General features: G+C 42.0%; 1 protein-coding gene and 1 long non-coding RNA gene across 14 annotated transcripts in view; one reads left to right on the forward strand and one right to left on the reverse strand.

Annotated features, from left to right (window-relative positions):
* Positions 1–27,757, reverse strand: part of LOC140849682 (uncharacterized) — an 87,336-nt gene that overhangs the window by 40,104 nt on the left and 19,475 nt on the right. The window lies entirely within an intron of this gene.
* Positions 12,611–27,757, forward strand: part of FAM193A (family with sequence similarity 193 member A) — a 191,948-nt gene continuing 176,801 nt past the window's right edge. For 7 of the 13 annotated variants that reach the window (XR_005054171.2, XR_005054172.2, XM_036992149.2 and 4 more), the window contains exon 1: positions 12,612–13,118. Coding sequence is in view for 9 of the 13 variants with exons in the window: in XM_036992149.2 (XP_036848044.2) it covers positions 12,891–13,118 (228 nt within the window). In the remaining 4 variants the exon portion in view is untranslated. Of the gene's footprint in view, positions 13,119–27,757 lie in introns of all 13 variants that reach the window. The other 6 variants (XM_036992173.2, XM_036992165.2, XM_036992180.2 and 3 more) reach the window with 4 other exon arrangements.

Genomic DNA, 27,757 nt, shown 5'->3' on the forward strand with positions numbered 1-27,757 from the left:
AATATATCATGCCATTCTCTTCTGGCCTGTAAGGTTTCTGTTGAGAAGTCTGATGATAGCCTGATGGGTTTTCCTTTGTAGGTGACCTTTTTACTCTCTCTGGCTGCCTTTAATACTCTGTCCCTGTTCTTGATCTTTGCCATTTTAATTATTATGTGTCTTGGTGTTGACCTCTTTGAGTCCTGTCTCTCGGGAGTTCTGTGTGCTTCTGTAGTCTGAGCAACTATTTCCTCCCCCAGTTTCGGGAAGTTCTCAGCAATTATTTCTTCAAAGACACTTTATATCCCTTTTTCTCTCTCTTCTTCCTCTGGTACCCCTATAATGCAGATATTGTTCCTTTTGGATTGGTCACACAGTTCTCTTAATATTGTTTCATTCCTGGAGATCCTTTTATCTCTCTCTGCATCAGCTTCTATGGGTTCCTGTTCTCTGGTTTCTATTTCATCAATGGCCTCTTGCATCTTATCCATTCTGCTTATAAATCCTTCCAGATATTGTTTCATTTCTGTGATCTCCCTCCGGACATCTGTAGTCTCCCTCCGGACTTCATCCCTTAGCTCTTGTATATTTCTCTGCAGCTCTGTCAGCATGTTTATGATTTTTATTTTGAATTCTTTTTCAGGGAGACTGTTTAGTTCTGCCTCTGCAGATCCTTTCTCAGGTGTAACTATCTTGGACTGGACCAGATTTTTTTGCCTTTTCATGGTGATAGTGGTGGCTGTAGGCAGGTTGCGGGTGTGTCAGCTTGGAGACTTTCCTGCTTGCTGGTCACCTTGCCCTTCTCCGCTGCCTGTGTCGGTTACCTGCACTCCTGGAGCAGCCACCGGGTTAATCTCCTAACGTGCTGTGGGCGGGGTGTCCGTCAGAGCAGCATGGAGCCCTGTGGGGAGTGCAGGCATGCCAGGTGCACTCCTCCGTGCTAGCGGCGACCTTGCTGGGCAGCTGTGTGACAGCAGCACCCTCTGGGTCTGGCCCGGGCAGCTGTGCATTGGGCTGGGAATCTGGTCGGCTCCTGGGAGCACGCCTGCTCCTTCTGGCTCCACTGCTGGTACGCGTGGGGCTTTTCTGCACAGGCTTTTACTGGGCTCTGGCTTCACTGCTACCAGTGCACGCGAGCTGCGCCCGGGCTGTTCGGTCGCGCCGCTGCGGGCTAGCCCTGTGGTGCACGGATCTGCTCTCGGTTCCTTCTAGCGCTTCCACCCCTGGCACGTGCTCCCACTCTCCTGCTACTGGGCCTGTGTGCCGGGGTCCGCGCCAGTTGGAGAAATGACTGGCAGGCTGCCTAGTCCTGTGAGGGGCTTCAGAGCTGCACTGCCTCCTTTTAGGGTGTCTAAGTTCCCCCGGTATTCCCAGCTGCCAGGACAACTTCGTCCAGCTGTGGGGTCCCTGTCTCTTTAACACTTGCAGAAAGAACTTGCTTTTCTTTTGTCTCAGTGGCGCCAGTTGTGGGGACCTGCCCGCAAGTTTTGCTTTTCTGTTTCTCTAATATCCAGCACTCTGTGCACCTTGTGTCTGCGTTCCGGGTGCGGATTTCTAGAGCTGGTTGTTTAGCAGTCCTGGGCTTTCACTCCCTCCCCGTTCTGACTCCTTTCCTCCCACTGGGTTTTGGGGTGGCGGAGCATTTGGGTCCTGCCTGGCCGCAGCTTGTATCTTACCCACTTCGTGTGATGATGAGTTCTCACAGATGTAGATGTATCCTGGCTGTTGTACTGCATCCACTGGTGTCTCTTTTAGGAATAGTTGTATTTATTGTATTTTCCTAAATATATATGTTTTGGGGAGGAGATTTCCTCTGAACTACTCACGCCGCCATCTTCCCGTGATCCTCCAGCACCTGGGGATATTTATAGGTGTAAATAGTACATTGAAAAGAAGCTCAAATCAATGATTGTCTGTCTTAAGGAACTAGGAGAAGAAAAACTAAGCCCAAAGCTAACAGAAAACAATGATTAAAACATAAATGAAATTGAGATTAGGAAAGAGAAAGTTAAGAACACCTAAAGTTTATTTGGGATAATTAATTACAAAGTTGACATGTTTATCTACATTGACCACAAACAAAATACATTATTAAGATCAATAATGAAAGAGAGGACGTTAATGAACTCTTTACAAAAATAAGGATTATAAAAGAACACCCGAATGCCAACAAATTGACCTAGATGAAATGTGCAAATTTCTACAAACTACCAAAACTGACTCCAGAACGGATAGAAAATATGAGTAGTTCTATAAGAGGTGATTGAAACAGTATTCAGAACCCCAAGAAAGGAAATCCCTAGACTGGCTGGCTTCATTGGTAAATTCTACAAAACTTGTAAAAAAAAGAACACTAATCTTTCCAATTTTTCCAAGAAATTAAAGAGGAAACACTTCCTAACTCATTCTATGAGGTCAGCACATCAAACTGAAGCTGCACAAAGCTCTGCAGGAAAAGAGAACTGCAGGGCACTATTTCGTGGATGTATGTGGAGAGAGCTTCAAGAAAGTGCTAGCACACTGAATTTAGCAGCATATTGAAGGTATTATACAGCAAGACAGATTTTTTCCCCCAGGAATGCAAGAATGGCTCAATCTATGTGATACTATAAGGCACAAAAATGATTATGCAAAAACATGATCCATCTTGACTGATGGATAAAAAGCTTTTAACAAAATCAGCAGCCTTTGATGGTAACAAATCGTGAATAGAAAGTACCTCCTCATTATAAAGGCCCGTGTACGACCTCACAGCTGACACTTTCAATGGCGAAAGACAAAGCTTCCCCCGAAGATCAGGAACAAGGCAAGGATGCTCGCTTTCATCGCTTCTGGTCGACATAGTACTGCAAGTTCCAGCCAGAACGATTAGAGAAGAAAAAAATAACACATCCAAACTAAAAACAGAAAAAACACCCATTTACAGATGACATGATCTTACATGTAGAAAACCAAGCACACACACACACACACACACACACACACAACTTAGAGCTATTAAGTGAACTCAGCAAAGTTGCAGTATATAAATCAGTCGCAGAATTCATGAATCAGTTGTATTCTATACACAATAAAAAACCCATTTTCAATAGCATCACAAAGAAAAAAATAGGAATAAATTTAACCAAGGAGGTGCAATATTTGTACACTGAAGTATCACTGAAGGAAACATCACTACAAAACATTACTGAAAGAAATAAACCTAAATAAATAGACCACCCCATAGGCTGGAAGACAATATTGTTAAGATAGCAGTACTGTCCAATGCAATATAATGAATCGATGCAATTCCTAACAAACCCAAAAGCACTTCTTACAGAAATGCAAAAACCCATCCTAAAATTTGTAGGAATTTCAGGGATCCAGGATAGCTAAAAACAATATTGAAAAAAAAGACTCACTTCCCAATTTGAAAGCTTATTATAAAGGTACAGGAATCAAAAAAGTGTGGTGCTGACATAAGGATAGACATAAAGACCAATGGAATGAGATTGAGAGCCCAGAAATAAATCCTCTGGTCAAATGACCAGGGTTTCAAGACCATTCAATGGAGGAGAAAGGTCTCTCTAGTAAGTGCTTGGATATTGGATATTCAAATACATAAGAATGAAGTCGGATCTTTAAACCATATACAAAATTTAACTCAGAATCAAAGACCTAGATTTAAGACCTATAATTTATAGAATTCTCAGAAGAAAACAGGCAAAAATATTCATGACCGTGGATTTGACAACGGTTTCTTAAATGACACCAAAAACACAAGCAACAAAATGAAAAATAAATACTTCATTAAAATTAAAAAAATTTGTGCATCAAAGTACATGATCAAGAGTGAAAAAACCCACAGAATGGCCAAAAGTACTTGAAAGTCATCTGTCTGATAAGGGCCTAATAACCATAATAGATGAAGTGCTCCTACAATGCAACAGGAACAAAAAAATCAGACAACTCAATTAAAAAATTGGCAAAGGACTGAAATAGATATTTTCACAAAGAAGATATACAAGTGGCCAATAAAGCACCTGAAAAGGGACTCAGCATCATTAGTCAGTGAAATGTAAATCAAGACCAAAGAGATACCACTTCATTCCCATTAGAATGTCTATATCAAAAACACAAGGCAATAATTTCACTTACACATGGAATCTAAAAAACAACCAACTGAAACAGAAACGACTCATAATTCCGGAGAGCAGACTGGTGGTTACCATAGGGGAGAGGGTGGGGCATGGGTGATATAGGTAAAGGGGATAAAGAGGCACAAACATCCAATTACAAAGTCAACTAGTCAGACATGAAAGTACAGCATAGGAAATACAGCCAATAATATTGTAAATCTTTGTTGACATATGGCAATACATTTACTATGGTGAGCATTTAGTAATGTCTATAATTGTCAAATTACTATGCTATACACCTGAAACCAATATAATATTGTACATTGAGCATATTTCAATTAAAAAGCACAGAAAATAAGTGTAGGAAAGGATGTGCAGAAATCAGAACCCTTGTGCATTGCTTATAAAAATATAAAATGGTAAAGCTGCTCTGGGAAAACAGACTGGTGGTTTCTCAGAAAGATTAAATATAGAATTACTACATGATCCAACAATTTCACTCTTAGGTAGACACCCAAAAGAATTGAAAACAAACTCAAACAGTACACCAATATTCATAGCATTATTCACAATAGTCAAAAGGTGGAAACAACCCAAATGTCCATCCACAGGTGAATGGATAAACAACATGTGGCATATCCATGCAATGGAATAATATTCAGCCTAACAAAGGAATGAAGATTTGGTACATATTTACAGTGTGGACAAACCTTAGCAACATTATGCTGAGGTGCAATAAGGTAGACATAAAAGTGCAGATAGCATATGATTCCACATATGTCACGTACCTAGAATAGGCAAATTAATACAAAGTAGAACAAGATAATAGGGGCTGGGGTTTGAGAGGAAAGAGGAGGTATTGCTTAATAGATATATAGTTTCTGTTTGGGATGATGAAATGCTCTGGAAATGGATGGTGGTGGTGGTGAAACAACATTGTGACTGTAGCTAATGCCAGTGACCTGGACACTTGAAAAGGATTTAAATGGTAAATTTTGCATATGTATAACAATTTTTTAAATAAAAAGGAAACAATAGTGTAAGTAATGTTATCATTCATATATCTATATCTGGATAGATCTGTAAATTCACATGTAAATTTATATATGTTTGGTCTTTATTCCTTCATTTCCATCTAGAATTATTTTTCTGACAAAAGAACTTCCTTTAGTAATTATTTTAGTGAATTGCTGCTGGCAATAAATTCTGTTTGTTCATCTGAAAATGCTCTTATTTTATCTTCATTTTTGCATAATTTTTTTTTGTGTGTGTGCGTTTGAGTAAAAAATTACGTCTAGTATGGTTGCCATCAGTCACATGTGGCTTTTGAGCATTTGAAACATGGCAAATCTAAATGGATTGAGTATGGAAATGTAAGACACAGGATTCTGAAGATTTAGTATTTAAAAAAAAAGGATAGGATACCTTAATAATTTCTACATTGACTACATGTTTAAATCATGGTATTTTGAATATTTTGTGTTTAATAAAAGATTTTTAAAAATTGTAAGTTGACAGGTTTTTTTTTTTTTCAATTAGTGTGTCATTCCATTGTTTTCAGCTTCATTTCTGTTGCAGTCAGCTGTCACATGCCTTTGAAGATATGTGAATATTTTCTCTGGCTAACTGTTTCTTTGTCTTTGTTTCAGCAGTTTAATAATGATGTGCTTAGGTGTGGTTTTGGTTCTATTTATCCTGTTTGGTGTTCACAGAGATTCTGGAAACTATGGGTAGATTTCTTTAATCAGTTCTGGAGAATTCTGCTTCAGTAGCAATCTCTTTTCACCTTTTGGTACCACAATTACACATATGTTAGACCTGCAGCCATGTCTCAAATAGTTCTTAGTCTTTTTTTCTGATTTATCAATTGTTTTTTTTCTGTCTGTGCTAGTTAGAATTTTTTTTCTTTTGGTATTATTAATCTGCAATTGTGAGCAACATTATGGTTACTAGATGCCCCCCATCATCAAGTCCGCCCCCCACAACCCCCATTACAGTCACTGTCCATCAGTGTAGCAAGATGCTGTAGAATCTCTACTTGTCTGTGTTGTACAACCCTCCCCATGCGCCCCCCCATATTATGTCAGCTAATCATAGTGTCCCTTTTTCCCCCCTTCTCCCTCCCTTCCCACCCATCCTCCCCAGTCCCTTTCCCTTTGGTAACTGTTAGTCCCTTCTTGGGTTCTGTGATTCTGCTGCTGTTTTGGTCCTTCAGTTTTCCTTTGTTCTTATACTCCACAGATGAGTGGAATCATTCCCGATACTTGTCTCTTTCTGTCTGGCTTATTTCACTGACCATAATACCCTCTAACTCCATCCATGTTGTTGCAAACAGTAAGATTTGTTTTCTTCTTATGGGTGAATAATATTCCATTCTGTATATGTACCACATCCTCTTTATCCATTCATCTACTGATGGACACTTAGGTTGTTTCCATTTCTTGGCTATTGTGAATAGTGCTGCGATAAAAATAGGGGTGCATCTGTCTTTTTCAAACTGGGCTGCTGCATTCTTAGGGTAGATTCCTAGAAGTGGAATTCCTGGGTCAAATGGTATTTACATTCCCACCAGCAGTGTAGGAGGGTTCCCCTTTCTCCACAGCCTCGCCAACATTTGTTTGTCTTTTGGATGGTGGCCATCCCAACTGGTGTGAGATGATATTTCATTGTGGTTTTAATTTGCATTTCCCTGATGATTAGTGATGTGGAGCATCTTTTTGTGTGTCTGTTGGCTAGTTAGGATTTTTTATACTGAATTATCTTCCAATTCATTAATCCTCTCATGCTACGTCTAATCTGTTGTTAATCTATTGAATTCTTAATTTCAATTAGTTTGTTTTTCAGTTGTAGTTAATTTTCTTTTAGGCTTCAGTTCCCAACGTGAAACTCTCCATCTTTTCATTTGTTTTTTACACTTTTCTCTATTTTCTTGAACATGTTAATTGTAACTATTACACAGTATTTGCCTACTCCAATATGGAGTGACTCACATATGGGCTTGTTTCTGTAGTCTTGTCATATTTTCAGTCAGATGTCCCAGTGCCTTGACATACGTAGAAATTTTTAACTGAAAGCTGAATTTTTTTTTTTGAAAGCTGAACTTGTGCATAAAAAATTGTAGAGGCTACAGGTGATATCTTCCTCTGCTAGGGAAATAGAACAGATGTTGATTGCTTTCATCTGATTGCTGATTGCACATTAAACTGCATTAAACTTAAACACATTAAACTTACATTGCAGTTTGGTAAGGTTCTGTCTGTCGTTAGTTCACTCCCCACGTTTAGGACACCGGCTTCCAGCCCACCTCCCTGGGTAGTCTGGTCTGTGATCCTTGTCTTCTCAGCCTGAGGAGATAGGGATCATTGCCAGAATCTCTACTACTATGCTTTTCAGGGTCTTTCTGATTTGTTTTAGTTTCCTGCCTACAGAGTGTGAGAATTTGGCAATGTCTTGAGGTCAACACTGTGTCAGGCTCGGTGATTTACTCGTCTCATCTCACTGAAACTGTAGCCTCACGTGTCCAGTCCAGTTCTCTCTCTCCAGCACCAAAAGACCTCCCAGTATCTCCCCCTGCCAGACAAAGCCTTACTTCTTGGCACCCTAAGAACTGGAAAAGAGTAAATACTGGATCCCTGGTTCTATGTCTTCAGTTGCTCTCTTAACATATTTTTTTGCATATTTTATAGAGATATATATTGCTGTTCTAGTTAAATCAATAATCAGCTCTACATCATTATGACTGTATGTTGTTCTTAAATCTAATCTGATACGTTTACCGTATCTGCTCTGTATGTGTCCTTCTATCTTAATTCCAGGTATCAGGTAACTTGATGCATCAAATTTCTGCTTCACATTCTCCCATCCTCTTGATTCAGTTTGGGCTGGTTCATCTTGTGGTTCATTATTTTTCAACTTTTTTTTTTTGCTCAAACTTCTATTAGAAAGTTGTCTGATTAGGATTTGTCTCTTTTCTCTCCTATTTTCTGTCTTTTTCTTACACTTTCTGGATAATCTCCTTAACTTTATCTTGCAAACCTACTGAATTTCTTTGACAATTTTGGCTTTATTTTTAATTTCCAGGCCCTTCTCCCTCACTTTCAAGATTGAGTGACCTTTGAAGTCACATCTCAGTTATAAGAACGAGGGGACATACTTGGTAGCCTCAGACTACGTATGAGAAATACATCTACTAGTACCTGAGGGTTTGTTTGTTAGTATAGTACAATCTGTTTACCTGAAAAACATAGCTTGAATGTCTGGAATTGTTTTCTGTCTCCACACGATTAATGGTTTGGCTGACTATACAATTCTACATTATATGTTATTTTCTTTCAGAAATTTGAAGGCCCTGCTCCACCATTTAACATTGAATGTTACTGTTAAGACATTTAGATCATTTTTCTGCTTTTTTAAAATGTTTTTCTTAGTGTTGTCAGCTGTTTTGTTTATTTGTGGTTTTCTACGATTAATCATTATCTTTGGGGGACTCTTTCAGTCTGGGCACTCAAGTTCTTACTTCTGGTAAATTGTATGATTTATTTCAAAAGTTATTTCCCTCAATTTTTTCCCTAGATTTCTTATTAGAAAGTTGCTGGATCTTCCAGACTGACTGAACTTTTAAGTCTCACTCCTCTCCTGTTTCCTCCATTTGTCTTTTGTTCTACTTTTCTGAATACTTCCCTTAACCTGCATCCCATCTATTGAATTTCTTTTACAATATTGGCTGTATTTTTACTCTCCCAGATTCCTTTCACAGATCTTTGACACTATTAGTTTTCTTAAAAAGTTTTTGATCCCTTTCATTAACGGTTTCTTGGCCTGCCCCACTGCACACACACATTTTTTGTACCTGTGCTTGAGCTGTTTCTTAAATGACTGGTGATCCTTGATGGGCTCACGTTTACAGATGACATTTTGAAGAGCTGATTAGAAGCTCAACGTAGCAAAGCTCATTGGCCTGCAGGCTTTAGTTTTGGGTGACCGTCAAGAACTGCTTAATTCTTTGGGATTCCCAAATAGTATGTCCATGTCCGTCCTTGCACTGCATAGTTCCTGCAGAGAATTCCCTGTGCTCTGTGTGGGGTAGAAGCCCCCTGTCATGGTTCTGCTTGGGGCAAAGAAATGGCCTCAGCAGGGGCATCCAGATGTTCTTTCTGCAGACCTAATAAACCAGAAATTTGGGAAAGTAATGATTTCTGGTAATGATTCATTATTATATAATGTTCAGTGGTTATGAATAGTGAGATACTTTTTCTCATAAAACTGTCTTGTTATGTACATATTCAATAGTACATTTTAATTTACTACACATGAAAGTAATAACTTCACTTTCACAAAAATGTCCAACATGTGCATCCTTTTCCTGCAAGTCAGTTCTAAGAAACTTCCAGTGCTCTGAGTGGCCATTTCTATGCCTAAATCTTCTTCAAGGTCACTGCCCACACCCCACTTGGGCTCCTGCCAGACCAAGCTGCTCTTACTTCTATAAGAATATGTCTTGTCAACGGGTTTTGCCCCAAGCAAATTCACTGTGGATTCAATGTGACCAAGGAAATGACAGTGGAATGTTCTTGGGGTGAAAGGGTTATACCCAACTTTATTCCCATGGCGGCAGATTGATCACTAGAATCATGTTCCCTCAGAGCATGACTGCACGCAGCAAGCAGGTCTCTGCCTGCACAGCTGTCCTCTGGGCCCCTGTCCTTGGCGCTGCCACCACTCCAGGCTCTGCTCTCCTGCAGCCTTGTAGCCATGTCACCATGTCACCCAGAGCACACGGCAGAGCTCTTTTCTATAGAGTCAATAACAGCGTATTGCCCACATGTATAGTGAGCTAGCCAACCAGGGCCAGGTGAGAATCCTGGCCACAGGAACCTTCATTTTATACACAGTATACAATACCCTTCTGGTCCTTATGTCCTTCCATCTCCCTTGTGATGGTTAATTTTATGTGTCAACCTCGGCCATTGGGGACCCAGACATTTGGTCAAACATTATTCTGGATGTGGCTGTGTGTCTGTGAGAGTGTTTCAGTAAGAGGTTAACATTTGGTTTGTGGACCAAGTAAAGCAGATTGTCCTCCCCAATGTGGGTGGGCCTCATTCAATCAGTTGAAGGCCTGAACAGAACAAAAGGGTCTAAATAGAACAAAAAGAGGGAACTCCTGCTGCCAGCCTACCTCTGAGCTGGATCATTGTTTTTTTCCCCCTGCCTTTGGACTCAAAAGAAACATCAGCTATTCCTGGGTCTCGAGCCTGCTGGCTTTGGACTGGCACTACACCATTGGCTCTCCTGATTTTCTGTCCTTCGGACTTGGACTGGGAAGTAGCATTGGCTTTCTTAGGTCTTCAGCTTGCTGACTGCAGATCTTGGCACTCGTCAGCCTCTATCTGTGAGCCAATTCTTTACAATCAATCAGTTGCACCCACTCACCCTCTCTCTCCCTATTATCTATTTCCTATTGGTTTTGTTTCTCTGGGAACACTAACACATCCTTCTGTGGTAAAAATTGATACTTGGGAGGAGAAACAAATTTTAGATACTACAATGGTTCATGGCCCTCCAAAGCTCAGCCCTAACAGACAAAATCTAATTCCTTAGTATTAATTTTTCTCCCTGATTTCTTGTTAATTTTCCTTAGGGGAGATATGAAAAAGATTGAGAACCATTGCTTTATGTCTTTGCCTCATCACTTCTGTCTGCCAAGAGCACCCTCTCCACCCGCTAGGAGGCTGTCATGAGTGTCTGGCTCCAATCTTGCTCCCCTGACATCAACCCTCGACAACACAGCCAGAGTTCTCTCAAAAATAAACATTTTTCCATTACCCTCCCTGCTGAAAACCCTCCATGGCTCCCAGTTGCATTTGGAGTAAAACCTACCCTCCTTATGGAGGCCTGCAGTTTCTATTTTCACTTGCTCCAGCCCCAGTAGCTTTTGTAGGTTCCTGAGACATGCTGACCTTTCCTCTGCCGCAGAGTCTTTCATTGCTGAAAGTCCTTTGCTTTGAGGGTGACTAGCTCTGGCTCAGCTCACCTCCTCCCAGAGGCTTCTCCTGTCCTCAGCCCCAGAGGAACCCTTGATTGCAACAGCTTGTACTCTGTTGGAACACAGTCACACCTGAGCCAGATCTGGGCCCTGCCTCTTGACAATCTGGGTGACTTTGGGCAAACCCCTTCAGATCTATGAACTTGTTTCTCATCTGTAACATAGGGCTAGTGGTTCTGCAGATAACAGCAGCAGGCAGAGTGGCTTGTGCATGGCTGCTTGACAAGTCATTATTATGTCATTCACTCATCCATCCATTCATTCATTCAGCAAATACTGGACTGTGTGCCCAGCCCTTGTTGGTCAGGGGCTGGGATTCAGAGGTGCAAGAGGCATGCACTCCCGTGCCCTCCCCTGTCCTTTAAGACTTCTCTGGGGATACTGGTGAGCACCAAGAACCCCAATCCCAGCTGATGTGCTCTGATAGACAAAAGCTGGCGGGCCGCGGAGGAGGGAGTGCTGACCCAGCCCGTGTGGGGACGGTGTCCGCCAGAGGCCTCAAACTCCACCCTCGGCGGCTGGGGCAGAGAGGGGAGCGCCTTTATTCCACCGACTTGCAATCTCGCAGGGCCTTTCTGCAGAGGGCTCATCCGATCACGTTAACTCATCTGGCTGTGGCACGAAGGGTCAGAGGGTCGGAATGCCGCGGCCGCAGCTGGGCGGGGGTCGGGGCAGGCAGACGGGCAGCCCCGCTCCGGTAACGGCCGCCACCAACAGGGGAGGACGAGCCTCTGTCTTGGTGTCTGGGCCGAGCGGGTCCCCGGTCCGAGCTGAGGACAATTGGTACTGGGCAGCTGCGGCGCAGGCGCCTCGGGGAGAAGGGCTCTAGCGGGGCGCGCGGGCGCGAGGTCGGGGCTGGGGGTACCGGTCCAGGGCGGGGCCCCTGCTAACGGACAGACCCCGCCCGAGCCCACGTCGGATACCCGGCTTCCGTCCCTGCTGGGTCACCGGGACTCAGGCGAGGGGCCGCCCAAGGTCATCGGGCGCTATAGGAAGGTAGAGCCGGGCTGCGGCCTAAAGCACTGGCCGCGGCGCGGGCGTGGGGTACTGGAGCCTGTCAGAGGCGGAACTGCGCGCCGCCGGCTGGTAGTTCGCCCGCAGCCGGAACCCCCGCACCGCCCCGGCCCGCCGCCTACGCCCCACTACAAGTCCCAGAGGTCCGGGCGGTGGGGCGGGACGGGGTGACGTCACGGCGCCCCCATGTTCCCGCCCCACCGTGAGGCGCCAGAACGCTCGGCCGCGAGCGGCCCGACGGGAATCGTGGTCCCCATCCCGGGCACCCCTGGCGGCGGCGCGGGTCTACGGACTTCAACTCCCGGCGTGCCCTGCGCGCCGACGCCCGTTAACGGCGGGGTGCAGGCGAGGGCGGAGAGCGGCGCCAGGGAGGGCGGAGTAAGGCGGGGGGGGGGGCTCCTACACCCCTCCCCCTGCCCGCCGCTCCTGCCCCCTCCCCCGACGTAAACTGGGATCCCTTTCCCCTTGTGTCCGCCATATTGGACGCTAACTCTGGTCAGCGGCGGCGCCGGGCCCGCTGGACTCGCCGTTCCTCTGGCCCAGCGACCTGCTCGCAGCTCCCGCCCGCTCGGCCCTCCCCGCCCGGAGGCTCCCCGCGCAGCCAGCGCCCCCCGCCCTCGGCCGGCCGGAGCGCCCCGCCGCCGCCTCAGCCTCCCCGCCTTCCCCGCCCTCCGCCGCCGCCTGCGGCCCCGCGCCCGTTCCGCGCCCTCTCCCCGCCCGCCAGCCCGCCCGCCATGAGCCCGGCCGACGCCAAGCGCGGGGCCAAGCGCCGGAAGAACAAGCGTGGCAGTGGCGGCGGCTCGGGCGGCGGCAACGGCAGCGCGAGCGGCGGCAAGGCCGGCCCGGCGGCTGCGCTGCGCGGCTCCCAGGCCGCGGGCCTGGCGGCCCCGGGCGGCGAGGCGGCGGCCAATGGGCCCCTCGGCCCGGGCGCGGGCGGCACCGCCCCGGGAGGCTACTTCGAGGTAAGCGGCGGCCGGGCGGGGGCGGGGGCGGGCCCGTCGCCTGCGGGGAGAGGGCTCCGTGCGGGTAACGGGCGGCCGGCCGTGGGGGCCGCGCTCGCGCCGTGACAGGCTTCCCGCGGGAGCGGCGAGCCTGCGACGGAGGCCGCCCCGGTGCCGGCGTCCCCGGTGAGGCGTGCGGCGCGCCCTGCCACCTGCGCGGCGCTGTCATGGGCCCCGGGGTGGTGCCGACTCGCCCCGCGCGGAGCCCGTCCTTGAAATTACTCGGGTGCGATTCCAGAACAATTACGAGTCAGGTGACGAGTGGGGTTCCCGTCGCATTTCCGAGTGCCTTGAAATGTCTCACTGCCCCCACCTTCTCCGTGTCCTTGCAAATGGTCATTGACAAGTGCCTCCTGGAAGTTGTCTTTTTCTTCTCCAGTGTGGTCATTTGGAAGCCACCTGCCAGTCTTCCGGAGGTGGCAGCCCTGGCCCTTCATCCCCTGCTCCTTAAAAAGTTCTCAGGGGTAATTGGTGGTCTGGTTACTCAGGCATGTGTTTAGTGTTTGAACTTAAGGAATTTGAAAACTAATTGTTTTGTTTATGAAAGCACCTAGCATACCCTGCATGTACCTGTGGATTGCTGTGCTCTGTTCTGCTCGGGTCCCAGCCCTTAAGACACAGTGCTAGTCCGTGGGTATGCGGTTGACATAGTCATTTCCACTCATTCAGCTTCTGAAAGATAATGGATTTTTTCACAAGTTGCCTCGTTAGAACGTTAAGTTATTTTAAATACATTTGCAATAAAAAAGAAAAAGCCTCATCAGGAATATTTGTTGCCAAATTATGAGACAAACTGTTTCGTGCAAGATTCCAAATATTGTGCTGGAACTCAGTGAGAGCAGATAAGAAGTCGTTGCATATGGCATGGCTTTCTGATGCTTCTGTTTCATGAACATACAGTAATATTTGTGTGTATGTTAGCTTCAGCCTAAAGTATTGCCGGAGTTCTCTGCAGTGTAGTTAAGTGCCGTTGTAGATTTCCTTAGTTTGTTACTACATTTGTTTTGCATCCTGGGTCATAGCCCTGGACTTCAGTCTCCGGAGGTTGCCGTTTTCCAAAACCTTGGAGAGTGTAACAGGTGTAGTTCTTCAGATCAAGGATGAGACTTGTGCGTTGGATTTTTGGGGGCTGTTAATTAAGGACAGTGTTTGTTCGTGCTAGTGAGGGGAGAGTGGGAGGTCTGCCTACGGAAGTCTTTTACAAAAATGTTGGTTATTTTGCTGTAATTGGATGTAAAATACACTCATTTCTATTGATTCAATAAAGGCAGGTTGGTGGTATGATAAAAATCCTTTCAGTGGCCTTTTTTATAGCATTATTTTGGGTTTTAATAATTCTCATTTACTTTGCTTAGGTAAAATATTGTAATTATTCTGATCACACCATTCAAACTCACATAACCAAATGCCTGGTATTATTTTTGACCTGGCTGTGTTACTGTTAGATTTATGAATCAAGGCTTTTGACTATAACCCACTGTAACAAATAAAATTTATTAGGCCTCATAGTGCCTGCTCCCACACACACAGAAGTTTACAAAATGACACTCTGATAATTACTTCTTGATTATTAATAAAATGCTTGTTGTAGTACACAGTTACTTTACCATGCATGTACTGTTGAGCTGTGACCTGCACCTTGAAAAACATTTTTTTATTAAAGTTTTAAAGTCTTTGGTTTCAAAATTTCTTCACAAGTGTTTTAATAATAGTGTATAATAGTTAATAACAGTTAATAATAGATACTCTTACGGTAACAGGTTCGTAACACTGATCACAGAAATTCTTATTGTAATTCTGAAGCTTCTGAATTGTTTCCTCACAGATGGTGAGCTCTTTGGGGAACCTTGTCTGCTGGAGCACAGACACCCCAAACAGTGTTTGTTAACAGTTAACAGCCTGGGTAGTGACTGGCCCTGTGTTTCCCAGAGCGACTTCTGATTGATTCCTGGGCTGCATCCTCTTCATTCCCTACACAGTCACCAGGGTGTCAGAGAGAAAACAGTGGGAGGTGTCTTGATTCTCAGGAGGGTTCTCAGCTTCACTGCCCTGTGTGCTGGGCACAGTACTGAGTGTTAGACCCAGAACCATCTTCATCAAGGAGTCCGCTGGGGTAGAGAGGGCTTTCTGCGTGAAGGGGGCTTCTGCAGAGAAACAAAACTTAGCTTACAGAGTTTTGGTCCACAACAAAATTCTGTCACACAACGTTTGGGGGACACAAACTTGATAGACTCCTCATTGTTAGGCAACATACCAACCTTGCACGGGCTCAGTTTTGCAGGTGATAACTTCGTCCAGCTCCTCGTCGCTGTCAGGGTTAAACATGGGAACGTGCTTCAGGAGTGCCTCATGGCACACTCTGTGCGTCTGCACACCATCATTATTTTCCAAGAGGCTGGGCTGGGCTTTATTAGGGCATCTGCCTTAGGATGCTGTTGATCAGGCTTTTTCCACTTGTGGAATGGGGAGACTGGTTAAAATATGAACGTGGGTCATGGACAGAGCTTGCTCTGACAGCCTTGTGTGGTGGTCTGCCCTAATGTGGCTAGAAAGGGTTGACCCCAAAATGAAAAGTTGGTAAGTGAAGGCTATCATGAATGTATCTTACTGCTTTGCATTTCTATTTTAAAATGTTATTTCATAGTGTTCATGATGTCTTAAGAAAGAAGCTTATAGAATAGGAAACTGTTTTAGTATGGACCCATTTTTGTAAAATACCTGTGTGTATGTATATATTTGCATAGGAAGGTCTGATAGGATATACATCAGAATATTTTGTGGGAATTCTGATGCCTTTGTCCTTTTTGCACATGCCTCAAGTTTTAAGACTTTTCTACAGTGAACTTACAGAGTTAAAAAGGTGAATGATAAAACTTACTATTACCAACATTTTTTTCTTTTACAAATAAAACTAATTTTGACTTTTTCCATCTTTTCACAGTTACATGTTTAGGTATTATATAAAAAATAAAAACATTTACACCATCAGAGTTTTAATTTCTGAATAGGTGCAAAATTAAGTCATGTATATATTTACAAAAACCAAATTCCTCTATTATGGAAATTGACCCATTGTCACTGTTAGAATATCAAAATTACATATAATTTATACTAATGTAGGGCTCAAGTGGGCATTTATGGCTATTTTTGTAATGCTGCTGAAGATTTATAAAAGGAAACCATTTGGGGATAGGGATCAAAGTACATCTTCAAACAGCAATACTGAAGTTTTAAAGTCAGAAAAATCTGACTGTAATAACCTGAATCCTTCTGCATTGCTGAAAAGGTTGGCAAGAAAGAGAGAATGTTAGTAATGTTTAAAGGCCATTATACAGCGTATTCGCTGCTTAGGTGGTGTGGTTGTGGATCTTGGGATACATTGGGGTGGGCTTAGAGGCCTCTCCTGGGTTGCAGAAATTGCTGCCATGATGATAAGGTCAGTTGTAACTCTCTCTCATTCACGTTTGCCTGAGTGACCTGAGGGAGTAGGTAGAATAAAGATCTAGAATCTTACGTGCTTTAGATTAACTAAGATTAACAATTTGGTGCAGCTGTTAAGAGCACCTGTGTAATTCAATATTTTACATATACAACCATGTAATGATGTAGAATATACAGACTATTTCCAGTACCCTAAAAAGCCCCCTTGTTCTCCTTCATTGTCGTTGTGCACTTTTTAAAATTTAACTTTTTAAATTAATATATGGAATCTTACATTTGTTTCAGACATACATAACAGTGGTGCAGCAGTCCTGGTGGTCAATTTATGTTGTGATTGTGAATTATTGTACCCTTTTATCCCCTCCCCCCTCTTGGTAACCAATACTCACTTTTCAGTGTCAGTGACACTAATGCTCTGTTCCTTCTGTTTTTGCTTTGTTTTTATACTCCACAAATAAGTGAGATCATGTGATATTTGTCTTTGCCTGGCTTATTTCACTGAGCATAATGCCCTGAAGATCAATCTATGTTGCTGCAAATGGCAGAATTTCTCTCTTTCTATGGCTGAATAATATTCCATTGTGTATATGTACCACATCTTCTTTATCCATTCATCTGCTGATAGACACTTAGGTTGCTTTTGTATCTTGACTTTTGCAAACAGTGTAGGGATATACATACAGGTACATATATCTTTTCGAATCAGGGATTTAGTTTTCTTTGGGTAAATTCCTAGGAGTGAAATTACTGGGTCAGATAGTATTTTTATTTTTAGTTTTTTGAGGAACCACTATACTGTTTTCCACAGTGGTTGCACCAATTTACATTCCCACCAGCAGTGTAGGAGGGTTCCCCTTTCTCCACAACCTCGCCAGCATTTGTTGTTTTGTCTTTTGGATGTTGGCCATCCTAACTGGTGTGAGGTGATTTCTCATCATGGTTTTAATTTGCATTTCCCTGATGATTAGTGATGTGGAGCATCTTTTCATGTGCCTGTTGGCCATCTGAATTTCTTCTTTGGAGAAGGGTCTGTTAAGGTCCTCGACCCATTTTCAGAGGAGGTTATTTGTTTCTTGGCCCTTGTGGCATATGAGTTCTTTATATATTTTGGAAGTTAACCCCTTATCAGATGAGTCCTTTACAAATATATTCTTCCATCTTGTGGATGCCTTTTTGTTCTGATGGTGTCCTTTGCCATACAAAAGCTTTTTAGTTTGATGCAGTGCCATTTGTTCATTTTTATAGTATTTATTGTATTTATTTATTTATTTTTATTAGGGTATCATTGATATACACTCTTTTGAAGGTTTCACATGAAAACAGCGTGGTTACTACATTCACCCATATTATGGAGACCCCCTATACCCCATTGCAGTCACTGTCCATCAGTGTAGTAAGATGCCACAGTCACTTTTTGTCTTCTCTGTGCTACACAGTCTTCCCCATGATCCCCCCACAACATGTGTGCCAATCATAACATCCCTTAATCCCCTTCTCCCTCCCTCCCTGTCCACCGCCCCCTCTCCCCTTTGATAACCTCTAGACCCTTCTTGGGTTCTGTGATTCTGCTGCTGTTTTGTTCCTTTGGTTTTGCTTTGTTCTTATGCTCCACAGATGAGTGAAATCATTTGGTTCTTGTCTTTCTCCGCCTGGCTTATTTCACTGAGCATAATACCCTCCAGCTCCATCCATGTTGTTGCAAATGGTAGGATCTGTTTTTTTCTTATGGCTGAGTAGTATTCCATTGTGTATATGCACCACCTTTTCTTCATCTATTCATCTACTGATGGACACTTAGGTTGCTTCCATATCTTGGCTATTGTATATAGTGCTGCGATAAACATAGGGGTGCATCTGTCTTTTTCAAACTGGGCTGCTGCATTCTTAGTGTAAATTCCTAGGAGTGGAATTCCTGGGTCAAATGGTATTTTTATTTTTAGTTTTTTGAGGCACCTCCATACTGTTTTCCACAATGGTTGAACTAATTTACATTCCCACCAGCAGTGTAGGAGGGTTCCCCTTTCTCCACAGCCTCGGCAGCATTTGTTGTTTGACTTTTGGATGGTGGTGATCCTAACTGGTGTGAGGTGAGAGCTCATTGTGGTTTTAATTTGCATTTCTCTGCTGATAGTGATGTGAAGCATCTTTTCATGTGCCTGTTGGCCATGTGAATTTCTTTGGAGAACTGTTTATATCCTCCGCCCATTTTTTTATCAGGTTATTCGCTTTTTGGTTGTTGAGGCGTGTGAGTTCTTTATATATTTTGGATGTTAACCGTATGTCACTTATGAATATATTATCCCATACTGTGGGATGTGCCTTTTTGTTCTACTGATGGTGTCCTTTGCTGTACAGAGGCTTTTACCTTGATATAGTTCCATGTGATCATTTTTCCTTTTGTTTCCCTTGCCCAAGGAGATGCATTCAGGAAGAAGTTACTCATGTTTATATTCAAGAGATTTTTGCCTATGTTTTCTTATAAGAGTTTTATGGTTTTATGACTTACATTCAGGTCTTTGATCCATTTTGAATTTACTTTTTTGTGTATGGGATTAGACAGTAATCCACTTTCATTCTCTTGCATGTAGCTGTCCAGTTTTCACAACACCAAGAGGCTGTTATTTCTCCATTGTATGTCCATGGCTCCTTTATTGTGTATTAATTAACCATGTATGCTTGGGTTTATATCTGGGCTCTCTTGTCTGTTCCACTGGTCTATGCATCTGTTCTTGTGCCAGTACCAAATTGTCTTGATTACTGTGGCTTTTTAGTAGAGCTTGAAGTCGAGGAGCATAATCCCCCCAGCTTTATTCTTTCTGCTCAGGATTGCTTTGGCTATTCAAGTCTTTTGTGGTTCCATATGAATTTTAGAACTGTTTGCTCTAGTTTGTTGAAGAATGCTGTTGATATTTTGATAGGGATTGCATTGAATCTGTAGAATTTTGACAATATTAATTCTTTCTATCCATGAGGATGGGATGTGTTTCCATTTATTGGTATCTTCTTTAATTTCTTTCATGAGTGTCTTGTAGTTTTCATGCTATAGGTATTTCACTTCCATGGTTAGGTTTATTCCTAGGTATTTTATTCTTTTTCATGCAATTGTGAATGGAACTGTTTTCCTGATTTCTCTTGTAGTTCATCATTAGTGTATAGGAATACAACAGATCTGTGTATTAATTATGTATCCTGCAACTTTGCTGAATTCAGATATTAGTTCTAGTAGTTTTGGAGTGGAGCTCTTTAGGGTTTTTTATATACAATATCATGTCATCTGCAAACAGTGACAGTTTGACTTCTTCCTTACCAATCTGGAAGCCTTTTATTTCTTTGTGTTGTCTGATTGCCATGGCTAGAACCTCCAGAACTATGTTGAATAAAAGTAGGGAGAGTGGGCATCCTTGTCTTGTTACCGATCGTAAAGGAAAATCTTTGAGCTTCTCGCTGTTCAGTATGATGTTGGCTATGGGTTTGTCATATATGGCCTTTATTATGTTGAGGGACTTGCCCTCTATACCCATTTTGTTGAGAATTTTTATCATGAATGGATGTTGAATTTTGTCAAATGCTTTTTCTGCATGTATAGAGATGATCATGTGGTTTTTGTCCTTTTTGTTGATGTGGTGGATGATGTTGATGGATTTTTGAATGTTGTACCATCTTTACATCCCTGGAATAAATCCTACTTGATCATGATTGGATGATCCTCTTGATGTATTTTTGAATTCGGTTTGCTAATATTTTGTAGAGTATTTTTGCATCTATGTTCATCAGGGGTATTGATCTGTAATTTTCTTTTTTTGTGGTTTCTTTGCTTGGTTTTGTTATTAGAGTGATGCTGGCCTCATGGAATGAGTTTGGAAGTATTCCCTCTTTTACTTTTTGGAAAACTTTGAGGCAGATTATCGGTGTTAGGTCTTCACTAAGTGTTTGATAAAATTCATCAGTGAAGCCATCTGGTCCACAGATTTTGTTCTTCAGTAGTTTTTTGATTACCAGTTCAATTTCATTGCTGGTAATTGGTCTGTTCAGATTTTCTGTTTCTTCTTTGGTCAGCCTTGGAAGGTTTATTTTTCTAGAAAGCTGTCCATTTCTTCTACATTATCCAGTTTGTTAGCATATAGTTTTTTGTAGTATTCTCTAATAATTCTTTGTATTCTGTGGTGTCCATTGTGATTTTTCCATTCTCATTTCTGAATCTGTTTATGTGTGCAGACTCTCTTTTTTCCTTGCTAAGTCTGTCTAGGAGTTTATCTGTTTTGTTTATTTTCTGAAAGAACCAGCTCCTGCTTTCATTTATTCTTTCTATTGTTTTATTCTTCTTGATTTTATTTATTTCTGCTCTATTCTTTATTATGTCCCTCCTTCTACTAACTTTGGGCCTCATTTGTTCTTTTTCTAGTTTCATTCTTTGTGAGTTTAGAGTGTTCATATAGGATGGTTCTTCTTTCCTGAGGTAGGCCTGTACTGCATTATATTTCCCTCTTAGCACGGCCTTTTGGGTCCCATGGATTTTGCGGTGTTGAATTGTTGTTGTCATTTGTCTCCATTTATTGCTTGACCTCTTTTTATTTGGTCATTGATCCATCGATTATTTAGGAGCATGTTGCTGCACCTCTATGTGTTTGTGGGATTTTTCATTTTGTTTGCGTAATTTATTTCTAGTTTCATACCTTTGTGGTCTGAGAAGCTGGTTGGTATAATTTCCATCTTTTTAATTTACTGAGGCTCTTTTTGTGGCCTAGTACGTGGTCTATTCTGGAAAATGTTCCATGTGCACTTGAGAAGAATGTGTATTCTGCTGCTTTTCGGTGTAGAGTTCTGTAGATGTCTGTTAGGTCCATCTGTTCTAGTGTGCTGTTCAGTGCCTCTGTGTCCTTACTTATTTTCTGTCTGGTTGATCTGTCCTTTGGAGTGAGTGGTGTGTTGAAGTCTCCTAAAATGAATGCATTGCATTGTATTTCCCCCTTCTAATTCTGTTAGTATTTGTTTTACATACTTAGGTGTGACTATTTTTTGTGCGCAGCTATTTATAATGGTTATATCCTCTTGTTCAACTGACTGCTTTATCACTATGTAATGTCCTTCTTTATCTCTTGTGACTTTCTTTGTTTTGAAGTCTATTTTGTATGATACAAGTACTGCAACTCCTGCTTTTTTCTCCCTGTTAGTTGCATGAAACATCTTTTTCCATCCCTTCACTTTTAGTCTGTGTATGTCTTTCATTTTGAAGTGAGTCACTTGTAGGCAGCATATAGATGGGTCTTGTTTTTATCCATTCAGTGACTCTTTATGTGTTTTGATTGATGCATTCACACCATTTATATTTAGGGTGATTATCGATATGTACTTATTGCATTGCAGGCTGTAGATTCGTGGTTACCAAAGGTTCGAGGTTAACTTCCTTACTATTTCAGAGTCTAACTTAACTCAGTATGCTATTACAAACATAATGTAGGTTCTTTAAATTTTTTTCTCTCTTTGTTTTTCTTCCTTCTTCATTCTTTATATATTAGATATCATTCTGTACTCTTTGTCTCTTGACTGACTTTGGGGGTCGTTGATTTGATTTTGTATCACCTTAGTAATTAATTGTTCTACTTTCTTTACTGTGGTTTTATTACCTCTGGCAACAGCTATAAGTCTTAGGAACACTTCCATCTATAGCAGTCCCTCCAGCATACACTGTAGAGATGGTTTGTGGGAGGTAAATTCTCTCAACTTTTGCCTATCTGGAAATTGTTCAATCCATCCTTCAAATTAAATGAAAATCTTGTCAGGTGCAGCATTCTTAGTTTGAGGTCCATCTGCTTCATTGCATTAAATATATCATGCCACTTCCTTCTGGCCTGTGAGGTTTCTGCTGAGAAGTCTGATGATAGCCTGATGGTTTTCCATTGTATGTGATGTTTTTTCTATCTCTGACTGAAGTTTGTCCTTATTGTTGACCTTTGCCATTTTAATTAAGATTGGGGAAGTTTTCAGCACTTACCTCCTCAAAGACACTTCCTATCCCTTTTTCTCTCTCTTCTTCTGGTACCCCTATAATGCGAATATTGTTCTGTTTGGATTGGTCACACAGTTCTCTCAATATTCTTTCATTCCTAGAGATCCTTTTTTTCTCTCTGTGCCTCAGCTTCTTTGTATTCCTCTTCTCTAATTTCTATTCCATTTACTGTCTCCTCTACTACATCCAATCTGCTTTTATATCCCTCCATTGTATGGTTAATTTCAGGTATTGTGTTCCTTAATGATTGAATCTCAGTCCTGAATTTGTCCTGAGCTCTTGAATGTTTTTCTGTAGCTCCAAGAGCATGTTTATGATTTTTATTTTGAAATCTCTTTCAGGAAGATTGATGAGTTCAAGTCAGTTTCACTTGGCCCTTTTTCTGGTGTTGTGGGATTTTGGCTTGAACCAGGTTTCTTTGACATTTCATATTCGTATTGCGCCCTCTGGTGCCCAGAGCTCCACTCTGTGAAGGTGCTCAGTTCCTGGAGTGATGGAGGAAGTTTCAAGGGAGCGGCACTCGTGCCTAGGAGGAGGAAAGAGTTCTTTTCCTGCTTCCCAGCTGCTGTGCCTGTCTCCACTGCCGGAACCAGTGTGCTGAGTGCACAGGTGTCAGCCTGTATGCTTTGTGTTTGGAGCTGCCATAGGTGGGGCCTCCCTCTGGCTGGCCTGATGTCAGGGCAGTGCCTGCTTGTTTGCTAGCCTGTGCGGCAGACTAGGAGCAAGGTGCAGCAGGGTGATTATCACGGTGGGGGCCGTTGGAGCTGCATATCCATCCAGGGGAATGGAGCGCCTGAAGCTCCTGAAAGTTCCTCACCTGCTGGGCAGAGTGAGCCTGGACAGTTTTGTCCACCTGTGCTTTCTCCTGAGCAGCAAGCTCTGTGTATTCCTTTACCCTTTAGCAGCCCTCTCACTGTTAGGAAGTCTGTCAGACTACTCACCTTTCTTTTGTCCCAGATCAGCTGGATGTAGATCCCTGTTTTCCACAAGCAGCTGGAATCTCAGCCTCTCCAATTATTCTTTCCAACCCCACTAATCTCCAGAGCACCATGCAGTGTTGGTTCGTGCTCCCAGAGCAAATCTCCGGGGCTGGGTGTTCAGCAGTCCTAGGCCTCAACCCTGTCTGCGCTCCGTTTCTCTTCCTCCCACCAGTGAGCTGGGGTAGGGGAAGGGTTTGGGTCCTGCCGGATCACAACTTTGATACTTTACCCTGTTCCCTGAGGTCTGTTCTTTTCTCCAGGTTTATGCAGTCTGGTGCAGCCTTCTTTCTTGTTACCCTTTCAGGATTAGTTGTATTAACTATATTTTTGTATTATATGTGGCTTTGGGAGGAGGCTTCTGTGGCACCTCTCACACTGCCATCTTTTTCCCATTTGTTCATTTTTTATTTTGTGTCCCTTGCCTGAGGAGATGTGTCCAGGAAAAAGTTGCTGTGTTTATGTTCAAGAGATTTTTGCCTATATTTTCTTCTAAGGATTTTATAGTGTCATGACTTTCATTCAGGTCTTTGATCCATTTTGAATTTACTTTTGTGTATGGGGTTAGACAATGATCCAGTTTCATTCTCTTACATGTAACTGTCCAGTTTTGCCAACACCAGTTGATGAAAAGGCTGTCATTTCCTCATTGTATATCCATGACTCCTTTACTGTATATTAATTGACCATAATGCATGGGTTAATATCTGGGCTCTCTGTTCTGTTCCATTAGACTATGAGTCTGTTCTTGTGCCAGTATCAAACTGTTTTGATTGGTGTAGCTTTGTGGTACAGCTTGAAGTCAGGTAGCATAATCCCCCCAGATTTATTTTTCTTCCTCAGGATTGCTTTGGCCATTCAGGCTCTTCTGGTTCTATATGAATTTAATAACGATTTGTTCTTGTTCGTTGAAGAATGCTGTTGGTATTTTGATAGGGATTGCATTGAATCTGTAAATTGCTTTGGCAGAATGTCCGTTTTGACAATATTAATTCTTCCTACCTGTGAACACAGAATAGATTTCCATTTGGTGTCTTTAATTTCTCTCATGTGTCTTATAGTTTTCAGAGTATAGGTCTTTCACCTCCTTAGGTTTATTCCTAGGTATTTTAGTCTTTTGGCTGCAGTTGCAAATGGAGTTGTTCTCCTGATTTCCCTTTCTGCTAATTTGTTGTTAGTATGTAAGAATAGAACAGATTTCTGCGTGTCAATTTTGTATTCTGCAATTTTGCTGACTTCAGTTATTAGTTCTAATACTTTTTTGGTGGAGTCTTTACAGGTTTCTATGTATAATACCATGTCATCTGCAAATAGTGATGGTTTAACTTCTTCCTTACCAAATTGGATGCCTTTTATTTCTTTTTTGTATTTTTTTATCAAGGTGTCATTGATATGCAATCTTATGAGGGTTTCACATGAGCAACATGTGGTTCCAACCTTCACCCATACTATCAATGATAGTTCCCTCCACACCCCATTGCAGTCACTGTCCATCAGCGTAATAAGGTGCTGTAGAGTCACTATTTGTCTTTTCTGTGCTATCTTGCCTTCCTAGTGACCCCTCTACATTATGTGTGCTAATCATAGTGCCCCTCTTTTCCCTTCTCTTTCTTTCCCCACACTCCCCATCCCCACTCCCTTTGGTAACCACTAGTCTCTTGAATTCTGTAAGTTTCCTGCTGTTTTGTTCCTTCAGTTTTGCTTTGTTGTTGTACTCCATAAATGAGTGAAATCATTTGATACTTGTCTTTCTCCACCTGGCCTATTTCACTGAGCATAATACCCTCTAGCTCCATCTTTGTTGTTGCAAATGGTAGGATTTGTTTTCTTCTTATGGATGAATAATATTCCATTGTTATATGTCCCACATATTCTTTATCCATTCATCTACTGTTCGACACTTTTGTTGGTTCCACAACACATCCTGGCTGTTGTAAATAGTGCTGCAACAAACATAGGGGTGCATATGTCTTTTTGAATCAGGGATTAAGCTTTCAAGTTTGACGCAGTCCCATTTGTTCACTTTTGCTGTTGTTTCCCTTGCTTGAGGAGATGCATTCAGAAAAAAGTCGCTCATATTTATATTCAGGAGGTTTTTGCCTATGTTATCTTCTAAGAGTTTTATGGTTCCATGACTTACATTCAGGTCTTTGATCCATTTCAAGTTTACTTTGTATTGGGATAGACAATCCAGTTTCATTCTCTAGCATGTATCTGTCCAGTTTTGACAACACCAGTTGTTGAAGAGGTTGTCATTTCCCCATTGTATGTCCATGGCTCCATTGTCATATATTAATTGACCATATCTGAACTCTGTAGTGTGTTCCATTGGTCTCTGGGTCTGTTCTTGTGCCAGTATCAAACTGTCTTCATTACTGTGGCTTTGTAGTAGCTAGAGCTTGAGGTTGGGAAGCGAGATCCCCCCCCTCCACTTTATTCTTCCTTCTCACAATTGCTTTGGCTATTTGGGGTCTTTGGTGTTTCCATTTGAATTTTTGAACTATTTGTTCCAGTTCATTGAAGAATGCTGTTGGTAATTTGATAGGGATTGCATCAAATCTGTATATTGCTTTGGGCAGGATGGCCATTTTGACGATATTAATTCTTCCTAGCCAAGAGCATGGGATGAGATTTCATTTGTTAGTGTCCTCTTTAATTTCTCTTAAGAGTGTCTTATAGTTTTCAGGGTATAGGTCTATCACTTCGTTGGTTAAGTTTATTCCTAGGAATTTTATTCTTTTTGATGCAATTCTGAATGGAACTGTTTTCGTGATTTCTCTTTCTATTGGTTCATTATTAGTGTATAGGAAAGCCACAGATTTCTGTGTGTTAATTTTGTATCCTGCAACTTTGCTGTATTCGGAGATCAGTTCTAGTAATTTTGGAGTGGAGTCTTTTGGGTTTTTTATGTACAATATCATGTCATCAGCAAATAGTGACAGTTTAACTTCTTCTTTACCAATCTGGATTCCTTGTATTTCTTTGTTTTGTCTAATTGCCATGACTTGGACCTCCAGTAGTATGTTGAATAACAGTGGGGAGAGTGGGTATCCCTGTCCTGTTCCCGATCTCAGAGGAAAAGCTGTCTGCTTCTTGCTATTCAGTATGATGTTGGCTGTGGGTTTATCATATATGGCCTTTTTATGTTGAGGTACTTGCCCTCTATACCCATTTTGCTGAGTTTTTATCATGAATGAATGTTGAATTTGTGGAATGCTTTTTCAGCATCTATGGAGATGATCATGTGGTTTTTGTCCTTCTTTTTGTTGATGTGGATGATGTTGATGGATTTTCAAATGTTGTACCATCCTTGCAGCCCTGGGATGAATCCCAGTTGGTCGTGGTGTATGATCCTCTTGATTTATTTTTGAATTCAGTTTGCTTATATTTTGTTGAGTATTTTTGCATCTACGTTCATCAGGGATATTGGTCTGTAGTTTTCTTTTTTGGTGGGGTCTTTGCCTGGTTTTGTATTAGGGTGATGTTGGCTTCATAGAATGAGTTTGGGAGTATTCCCTCCTCTTCTATTTTTTGGAAAACTTTAAGGAGAACAGGTATTATGTCTTCTCTGTATGTCTGATAAAATTCCGAGGTAAGTCCATCTGGACCGGGGGTTTTGTTGTTGGGTAGTTTTTTGATTACCGTTTCACTTTCTTTGATCATTTTGATTTGTGTTGATTCTCTTTTTCTTTTAATAAGTTTGGCTAGAGGCTTATCTATTTTGTTTATTTTCTCAAAGAACCAGCTCTTGGTTTCTTTGTTTTTTGCTATTGTTTTATTCTTCTCAATTTTGTTTATTTCTTCTCTGATCTTTATTATGTCCCTCCTGCTGACTTTTGGCCTCATTTGTTCTTCTTTTTCCAATTTTGATAATTGTGATGTTAAACTATTCATTTGCGATTGTTCTTCCTTCTTTAAGCATACCTGGATTGCTATGTACTTTCCTCTTTAGACTCCTTTTGCTGCGTCCCACAGAAGTTTGGGCTTTGTGTTGTTGTTGTCATTTGTTTCCATATATTTCTGGATCTCCATTTTAATTTGGTCGTTGATCCATTGATTATTTAGGAGCATGTTGTTAAGCCTCCATGTGTTTGTGAGCCATTTTGCTTTCTTTGTACAATTTATTTCTAGTTTTATACCTTTGTGGTCTGTAAAGTTGGTTGGTAGAATTTCAG

The sequence above is a fragment of the Manis javanica genome, chromosome 5, assembly GCF_040802235.1.
Source record: "Manis javanica isolate MJ-LG chromosome 5, MJ_LKY, whole genome shotgun sequence".
NCBI lineage: Eukaryota > Metazoa > Chordata > Mammalia > Pholidota > Manidae > Manis > Manis javanica.